Genomic DNA, 9,740 nt, shown 5'->3' with positions numbered 1-9,740 from the left:
TGAGGGGGTGGGGGTGGTGGCGGTGGCCAGAAAAATCAGATCTCAATAAGCCTGAAGCGAGATGACGTTTTACCCCCGTCTCTAGACCATAATCCTTTTCACACTGCTTTTGTTCTTTAATTATGACTATTGTTCCTGTATTCTCTAAGGAATCAAAAATTTTAATATGAAAGAATTTTAAAAACTATTATGGTATAGAGTCGGGGGTAAAACATCATCTCGCTTCAGGCTTATTAACAATAATGTTAGTGACCCACCCTTTAGTCCATGCATGATTAAAAGTGGCCCACCCTTAAATGGTTGCACAAAATTGATGACCCACCCTAAAAAAACGTTTAGCTGGAACCTTGAATTAAGCAGACATGGAAGTAGTTTTGTCACTCCTTCGATCCACCGGATACCAATAAAAGAGTGCACACACTGAAGCTAACACACTAAATACATTTGACGCATTTGAGTCTACAAAGTTTGTTGACAGTATAATTTAGTCATTGGTGTAGCACAAGCTATAGTCTTTTGAAAGAGGTTTAATACTTCCAACTTATCAAAACAACTGTTTAAAAAGTACCTTATCAATCAGTTGGCATCATATCGCCTAGTCAAAGGTTGTAATTCTTCCTCCAACTCTCTCATTTAGAGGTGGTACTGGATTAACATTCCTTTCAACAGTTTTGTTGTCATCAAACTTTTTGCTTTTTATTGATTCAAGACTATTTCATATCAGCATAGCATGGCTCATCTCATGACTGACCCCTTTGTCCATGCTTAAAAACGATGACCCACCACCTTTTCTACCGGCCCATCCCCACCTGGGGGGGGAGGGGGAGAGGGGTAGGTGAAAATCTAAAATGCCAGAATAATTCTTAATACCCCCCTAAGTCATGCAAAAAAATAAGATCCCCCCTACGCAAGGCTTGTAGCTTCTTCCAAAAATTGTGCATACCCCCTTTTTCTGATAAAAATTGGCCCAGCTCCCCCTATTTCCTACCAAACTTTTCCCGATCCCCCCTCAATTTCACCTGCCCCCCCTCTGCAAGACATTATGAATGCAGCCTTATCATGCACAGCTTGCTCCCCACTAGTTGCTGCAATGCAGACTACTTAGCAATAATATCTGTTCTCAAGCCTAAATGCTATTGACTCGTTTGATCTGCCATGAGGGCAAGAGGACTAATTGTTTTACTCACATCCAACTGTAGATGCAAATAGGTTTTGAATTAAAGTTTTGACTAAATGTGTGTATGAGTATATATGAAATATATATGTGGACTGCGGTTGTAATGTATCAAATTGAGTTGATCCTCGCAGTATACCAAGCAACTTATGCAGCTGCAAAAGAAAGACTCGAAAAAAAATTTTTTTTTAACTAAAGCCAAAACTCTTTGCTACTAGTAGTACTACTGACTTATAGCCTAGCAGTAGCTCATCCAATCAGAACGCAGCATGTCGATGATAGACCACTAGAGAAAAATAAATGGTTGGGGTTCCTTTGGTCTTTATTGACAGTCGACTGCCAGCGGTTATCCACCTCAAAACAACATGGCGGACATGGTGAGTCATTTTGACTTTCACTTTTATTTTTGATATTTTGCTGTTTTTAAGCTAATAAGATAGAATATAAGCTGATAAATCTGTAAAAATATAAATGATAAGGCTATATTCCAGTAACATGCTGCACAGAATGTGCATTTTTCTCATGGTTTTCAACATTATTATTTTGTGTTTTTTTTGTTCGTTGAAACTTGTAAAATAATTTTTCAAATAAATAATTTCAAACCTCGACTTCTCCACTCATTAAGTGCACCAAAAATATTCCTCATGTGAATTTTATATTCTTGCTAATTTGTGTGGGTATGATTTAGTTTGAAATTAATTTTAATTACAACTGCGTTAATTTTTTATTTTTTACAAATGATCATTCGTAAGTTTAATGTTGTTTGTATTTTATGGTTGTCTTCGGTTATCGTAGGTTTTGAGGTGTCAATATAAGGGTGGCAAGAGGAGTGTTGTACAGGGCCTGAAGGCTGATTCAACACTTGAAATGTTACAAGAAAAGATTTGGTTACTGACTGATGTACCCCCACATGCACAGAAGAGTAAGTTAATGTCATCATCTTCATCATTATCACTATCATCATCATTATGACCACTACTATTCTTGGTTTCCAATCAATCCCAAGAGGGCACAATAACAAAAGGGATGTCTGCCATGTTGGAAGATATAACAAAAGAATTCATTGAAAAATCTTTTATCAAATTCTTCCAACATGGCGGCTATGACGTCTATTGCAAACGAAGAATTGGTATCACCATTCTCGCCACCACCACCACCACCACCATCATCATCACTTTTTTTTATGTGCATGATATTTAACTATCATTAATTATTATATTTCTCTTTTCTTATACTCTTCTATACTTGGTCTGTATTTTTTGAAAAGTTTATACTCTTTCAACAACCCCACACACTTTATTATATTATACTTTCCAAACTATTATTATATTCTTTTATTTACTTCTATTATGATTATGTAATTTGTTCAAATATTACCTCTCCAATTGTAAAATGTGAGTGAATTTATTATTAAACCTATTAAGTGTGACCAGTGTAAAAAATATTATTCACATACTTTGCATATGTGCATGGGCTTTTGTACATTAAACTGACACATTTCAATGCAAAGCTGGCTGGTTTTACCAAGTAAGGTGTGTAGAGGGTTGTTTGAAAATACCCTGCGAGCAGAGTCTCCTTTTACCTCTACAGGTGAGAGAAGGAAATAACATTCTACACGATTTCTGCAGAGTCTCCTTTCCTTCTCTCATCCGTAGAGGTTTAAGGAGACTCTGCTCGCAGGGTAGAAAGCAAAAAAGCCTGTGCATAAAAGTATGCAAAAACATTAAATGTGGTCATACTTTTGTGCATCTCCCTGTAAAAGCATTTTGATTGATTTGTAAATATATAATTTCATATTTTCTTATCAGTATTGACAGGATTTCCTCCCAAGGAACTGTGTTGCACTATCAAAGCATCAAGTCTCTCATCTCTCGGCGTAAGGTCTGGTGACACTTTGATAATTGAGAAAGACAAGACAGCTCCTATAATCATCAACAATGATCTTGTAGGAAGATTAGGATACCAAAATATCCCACTCAGTAGAAAGTAAGTACTTGAAAGTATAATACAAGACTTTTTTCTGTCTTCTTTATTAGGCCTCTTGCTCAGCCTTACAGAGGTGGGGGAAAGGGGGGGGGGGGGGGTAGTGGGTAGAGGGGGAGGGGAAGGAAGGGAGTGACCTGCTTAAAGTGCACATGTAGTTTCTCTCATTCTGGTTTTTTTGTTTTTTTGTTTTAATCAAGAATAGTACCAGCAGATAATTCCTGCCTTTTTGCAAGTGTAAGGTACTGTATACTAGTTGGGTTTAACTTACTGTTTAATTGGCTGTGACATCTTATTAAGGCTTCATTCAATATACGAAATTGAGCTGCTTCGCACAAACAATATCTAAAATGCATCATTATTTTACACATGGTTTTAATCAAGATTATTCTAGATTTGTTGTCTCATAATGGCCAGTTAAAACAAATACACTCAAATACCTTACCTGACGTCACAGTCATTCGCACATTATTGGCAACTTGTATAATCCTTCATAGCTAAAAAATGCATCATTGAAATAAAGAAATATTTTAACTGTTCAACTATTTACCTCATGTATAATCAATACTGAATGTATTGTAGAATTAACTGAGGAGAAAATTCTGCATTTGTAATTACATCTGCAAATGGTTAGCCCCTCTCTGTTGGCTCAGATGACTGAGACCCATTTAAACCAGCTATATATGCTGAACTGGGCATCTCTGCTTAAATATTGTCCATAAATAAATAAATAAATAAAATGGTGGTCCCATCCCTTTGAAAGAAAAATTAATTTTAAATAATTAATTGATTAATGTCAAATAATATCCTCTATATGTTATATGCTATATGTTAAAGCTTATTTATATATAGTAATAGTAATACATGTATGTTTTTATTCTATAAGTTATGTAATGACAGGCGACATGTCCTTAGCACCAGACTTGCGGCAGTTGATAGCCAAGTGTGTGTCAAGTGATCCAGTTACTTATAACGATGTGTTTCTTGGACAGTCTAATGATGGTTACTGTAGATGGATCCAGAATGCTGATAACTGGGGAGGTATGAATTAGGTAGGATATCAATGTTGACAGTTATGATGGTGATGATAATGATTCTGATGATATTACATGGTGGTGACGAAGATACATGGTGATGATGTTATATACTGATCATAATGATGATACTTGGTACTGGTGATAAGGATGGTGATGATGGTGATACATGGTACTAGTGATAAGGATGGTGATGATGATGATACATTGTACTGATGATGAGGATGGTGATGATGATGATTCATGGTACTGGTGATGAGGATGGTGATGATGATGATACATGGTACTAGTGATAAGGATGGTGATGATGATGATACATGGTACTGGTGATAAGGATGGTGATGATGATGATACATGGTACTAGTGATAAGGCTGGTGATGATGATGATACATTGTACTGGTGATGAGGATGGTGATGATGATGACACATGGTACGAGTGATAAGGATGGTGATGATGATGATACATGGTACTGGTGATAAGGATGGTGATGATGATGATACATGGTACTAGTGATAAGGATGGTGATGATGATGATACATGGTACTGGTGATAAGGATGGTGATGATGATGATACATGGTACTAGTGATAAGGATGGTGATGATGATGTTACATGGTACTGGTGATGAGGATGGTGATGATGGTGATACATGGTACTAGTGATAGGGATGGTGATGATGATAATACATGGTACTAGTGATAAGGATGGTGATGATGATGATACATGGTACTAGTGATAAGGATGGTGATGATGATGATACATGGTACTGGTGATAAGGATGGTGATGATGATGATACATGGTACTGGTGATAAGGATGGTGATGATGATGATACATGGTACTAGTGATAAGGATGGTGATGATGATGATACATGGTACTGGTGATAAGGATGGTGATGATGATGATACATGGTACTGGTGATAAGGATGGTGATGATGATGATAAATGGCACTGGTGATGAGGATGGTTATGATGATATTATTTATATGATCATATTAAAGATGTTACATAAATGATGATGAAGATGATGATGGTTATTTTTCCTTTTCACAGGTGCAATAGAATTATCAATATTAAGTAAACATTATGGTATAGAAATAGCTGTAGTAGACACAGAGAGCGAAAGAATCGATCGTTTTGGTAAGTGATTTTCAAATCTATTTTGAGGTCCTTTTTGTTACCAGTAATGCCTGATTTGTTGTTCCTTTTACTTAAAGGTGAAAATGAAAAATACTCCAACCGAGTTTTCCTCATATATGATGGAATCCACTACGACCCCCTTGGGATACAGGAAGACTCGTCTGACCTCCCCCTGCAAACAGTGTTCCCAATTACAGATGAAAAAAGATTGGTGGAGGCTTTGAGTCTGGCTGCAGATGCAAAAAAGGTATCTCGAGTATTTTTTTTTCTTTTTTAAGCGAATGACCAAAGACAGAATGCAATATCTTCATTCCTTTCTGTCTTTCATTCATTCATTCTTTCATTTATTCATTCTCTCCATCCATCCACCCATTCTTCCTTCCTTCCTTCTAATAAACATTCTTTAATCTTCACAGAAGCGACATTTCACCAACGTCTCTAAATTCACGTTACGCTGCTTGGCGTGCAACACACGATTGTCAGGTCAGGCACAAGCACAGCAACATGCCATAGCCACTGGACATACGAACTTTGGCGAGGTTTAGAAATTTTCCACATATTTAAGGCTTACAGCCAGTAATGAAAGACGTATGGCTGCCGAATGGCTTCCGAAATTTCAAGAATTTTCACGAAGTGTTTAAAACGCTGTGGCCATTTTGGACTTTTCTGTGCGTTTTTTGACTTTTAAATAGCTTCCATCTTAGGCCACACGACAAGAAATACTCACATGAGGCCTGCATTAAACCCATTTGAGTGACATCATTTGGTTATTTTGTTTTGTTGCTCTTAAATGGTTTTCTATCATTGGTTAAGTAAGCCATTTGAGTGTCATATTCCCTTGTGCTTGACTCTTAAGTGACTTTCAACACAATTCAATAAAAAATAGAGAATATTCAAACAATGTTGGTTACAATCTCATTTCAGTGTTGCATCACGAACTAAAATATCTTGTAGTCAAGACTTTTAATATAAGATATAAACTATTTGTGAACTGCGTATTCATCATGGAGTATGGTTTTTCATTCGATTTATTATCGTACTCGATTTGTCGCCTACGACAACTGACATTTAGATTCACTTTTATACGCGATGGCTTACGCGATGTCTATTGATCAAGTCAATTGTCGAATACGATTTTGTCGCCTTTGACTCGATCAAGATTTAGATTTATCGTCATACTCGATGTTCTATACCTGGCCTTGACTAGTACAATTTGTCTTTAACTTTATATGCTTTTTTGTCATTTTTATTTTATCCCGACAATTAGCACAACAATAAGTTGGGCTTTTTTATATGAGTGACAATTTCAATATAAATCCGCATCACAAATAAATTCAAAAAAGTTAAAACAATATTATTAAAGATAAATATATTTCATATTTTCATGTTATTCGTCTCAACCGGCCTTGCCGACCATTTGTTTACACCGATTGCCAAGCAACCAAAATTGCCGACAAAGTCAATTAAACCAGTCGCTTGGACTATTCATAGTTTTTACTCCACTTCTCCGCCATTAAATTCATCTTGACAAGGTTAACATCCCTAAGAGCACTTAACTTCCACATTTTTTCAGTGTTGTCAAGAAAGCATATTATCGCGAAAGAAATACAAAAAAAAAAAAAAAAGAGTTTGAAGATGAAAAATTCTGTTCCGGTTTTTTTTTTAGAATCCAGGTGCAGAGTTTTTGTAATTCTAGTGTAATTTTCACTAATAATTTACATACTTTTTTGTTGCTGCTTACCAACTTTCACATGATTGATAAGCAAACATACTCTTTACATTTATATCATGATACATATCTTTGTGTGCAGCCCTTTTTTTATCATAATATCAATATATTTTGTCAACGAAAACAAAAAATAATAATATCAAGAGTTTTGTAAGGAAAAAAATGAAATGTTCATAGCAGCACGGCCCGGTTGTACGAAGGGTGGATAGCGCTATCCAGCCGAGAGAAATCCTTATCCAGTGGATAAGTCCATGCTGTTATCCAATAAGTTTAGCCACTGGATAAGATTAATATCCGTCGGATAGCGCTATCCGCCCGCTTCGTACAAACGGGCCCTGCAAGCTGATTTGAGGTAAATTTATAACAATTTGAGCGACAAAATGAAGCGACGATTTCATAATTCTGATATGGTAAGTTAATATCAATTATACATCTTAATTCGTTGCTAAATTATGAGACAAAGTAATTTGTACTCGGGAATTGAGCTTATTCCAGTCTAATTATCCGATGAAAAAAATACTTGTTTTTGCTGCATGATATTGAAACAACATTTAATCGGGTTTTGACTGAATTTTCTTGTTCTCATTTCTACACCAGAATTCGAGCTCCAGGCTGTTATATAATATCCAATCTTTTCGCAATCCGATATTTATTCAATTTGTGTTGCGTTGACTGTTGTTTCTGTAAGATATCGTGATGTAACAGTATGAGTGGATCCTTCAAGTTCGTCGTAGCCTTGATTCACTACTGACGGGGAAGCAGGAGTCTTGCTTTGCACTATGTAAAAATCAGCCGGATTCTTGTGCTTAAAAACGATCAGGAAAATCCCAAAAAATATAATTAATATAGCAAAAATGAATAAGATGACGGTGAGTCCTAGCAATGAAGTTTTATCACGAACGTAGCTTAGGATAAGAGCAACTCCAATTCCCAGAGCAAGAATACAAACACCGACGAATATATGTTGCCATCCTCTGTGCTTCCAGAATTCTGTAAACTCCAAACCAGTTTCTGTGTCGAATTTATTCATAAATAAACGGTATTTGTTTGAGCAGGTGGTGAAAAGGAGCGAATCCCTGACAAGTAGAAATGAGTTCTCATCTTGTTCCCAAGCAAATTCGCCTCGGATTTTGTAAAACGGGCTACACGAGTCCAGTGCCAGATTTTGAGCGATTTCTCTGTTGTTAACAAAAAGGTTGAAGTTCTTACAGCACCCGAAGTCTTTTTGTATTCGTATTTGGTAGGTTTTGTCTATTTGTCCGACCTTCGCTGTGACCTTCCAGTGTTTTATAGAAGCAAAGATGGTCATTCTTACGAGATTGTCTCTTAAATTTCTCAAGCTTTTTCAGTGGGTCTGTCGTTTAAAGCCGTGCGAACGTGGTCAGTTTTTCAATAAATTGTCGTCAATCAACACTTCACTCGAACGAACGACAATCATAAATTAACTTTTTCATTCGCCAGTCGCAAAGAAGTTCAACAGATTATTATCAATTTTCGCTCGAATTCTTACCAATATTTTTTGGTGTATTCGGAATAAAGATAACGGCTGTTTACTTTTCCAAGCGATCAGTAAACCATTTTTCTTTCTGTTTGATTAACCTCTTGCATTGCTGTTGTCATGACGAATTCCAATTTTTTCACTTCCCCAAAACAATAAATTTCTATCTAAATAATTTATAAATTGAAAACAAAGTTAAAATAAGGACTTTAATTATATTTTATTAACTTTCAAAGAATAAAGGACACTTGTAATACCAAAGGAAAATGCCTATGAATATTGATAGAAGAAAAAAAAATTCTGTTTCAATTGTTAAAATTTTAAACTGTTTTTATTTTGGCAACAAAACCTAAATAATTAATACGTTATTGTATCATGCAACGCTATTGGTTTATTCTTAACTGAGTATTTATGTAAGAGAAAAAAGCGAAATTCTATTCGATGAAAAAGCCATTCCAATGTAAGGCAGTCTGTTCTAGACCATATCGATGAATAAAAGAAGCCACTTCAGTGTTCTCATGGTTTGTGGTCCGGCACAACTTTCGCAAACTTCGGGACGCGACGGACCATTTGATTTTCTTTGATTTGATTTTCTATAGGGGGAGGGGGGTGGGATCCCCCAAAAATGTAGAGCAAGGTCTTTAATCACCACTAATATATCCAGCAAAATCGACTTCAAATAAAAAATATGGGAAAACCTATGATGAAAAATTTCATTTCCGAGTTTCTAGACATCAAAATATTCTGGAAGGTTCCAATGGTCGTTCCCCTTAAGATATGGGGGGAAACGGAAAGCTTTTCATTGTCAGTTTGTTGACATGCTGTAGTTAAAGCTGCATGTTTCCCACATTAAAAATGTGCGGTTCCAACCATTAAGCAACGGGACGCCATATCAGTGTTTTTGATAAACCATTTGAACGTTACCACTTCAATGTTTAGCCATTTCAAGAGCCGTTTCGGGAAGCCTAACCGATGTTTTTGAGGAGCCATTTCAATGTTAATTTGACCTTTTTACATACACCTATTTCAAAAAGCGTTGTCGGTCGCCCGGAGATCTATAAATATCAGTCCGAGACCAATATCGCTCCAGCGCAGGTCATACCTCAAAGCTGGTGGCATATCAGCCACGCTTCTCAATCACACGCGCGAGAACGTGGGAAAAAAAATAAAAAAATCGAGAC

General features: G+C 36.2%; 1 protein-coding gene across 1 annotated transcript; it reads left to right on the top strand.

The window, feature by feature from the left end:
- Positions 1-1,516: 1,516 nt before the first annotated feature.
- LOC116301568 (ubiquitin thioesterase OTU1) lies at positions 1,517-6,094 on the top strand. The gene is made up of 8 exons (XM_089026246.1): positions 1,517-1,551; positions 1,970-2,096; positions 2,983-3,160; positions 3,358-3,399; positions 4,044-4,198; positions 5,246-5,332; positions 5,410-5,579; positions 5,749-6,094. Exons 1-8 carry the CDS (start codon positions 1,540-1,542, stop codon positions 5,875-5,877), a joined length of 900 nt encoding a protein of 299 aa, XP_088882372.1. The 5' UTR covers positions 1,517-1,539; the 3' UTR covers positions 5,878-6,094.
- Positions 6,095-9,740: the final 3,646 nt, after the last annotated feature.

This window comes from Actinia tenebrosa, unplaced genomic scaffold, assembly GCF_029948245.1.
Source record: "Actinia tenebrosa isolate PJP-AT-01 unplaced genomic scaffold, QUT_ActTen_1.0 PGA_scaffold10__47_contigs__length_13832649, whole genome shotgun sequence".
NCBI lineage: Eukaryota > Metazoa > Cnidaria > Anthozoa > Actiniaria > Actiniidae > Actinia > Actinia tenebrosa.
The sequence above is the reverse complement of the archived record's forward strand: the minus strand, read 5'-3'. Positions and strand labels throughout refer to the sequence as shown.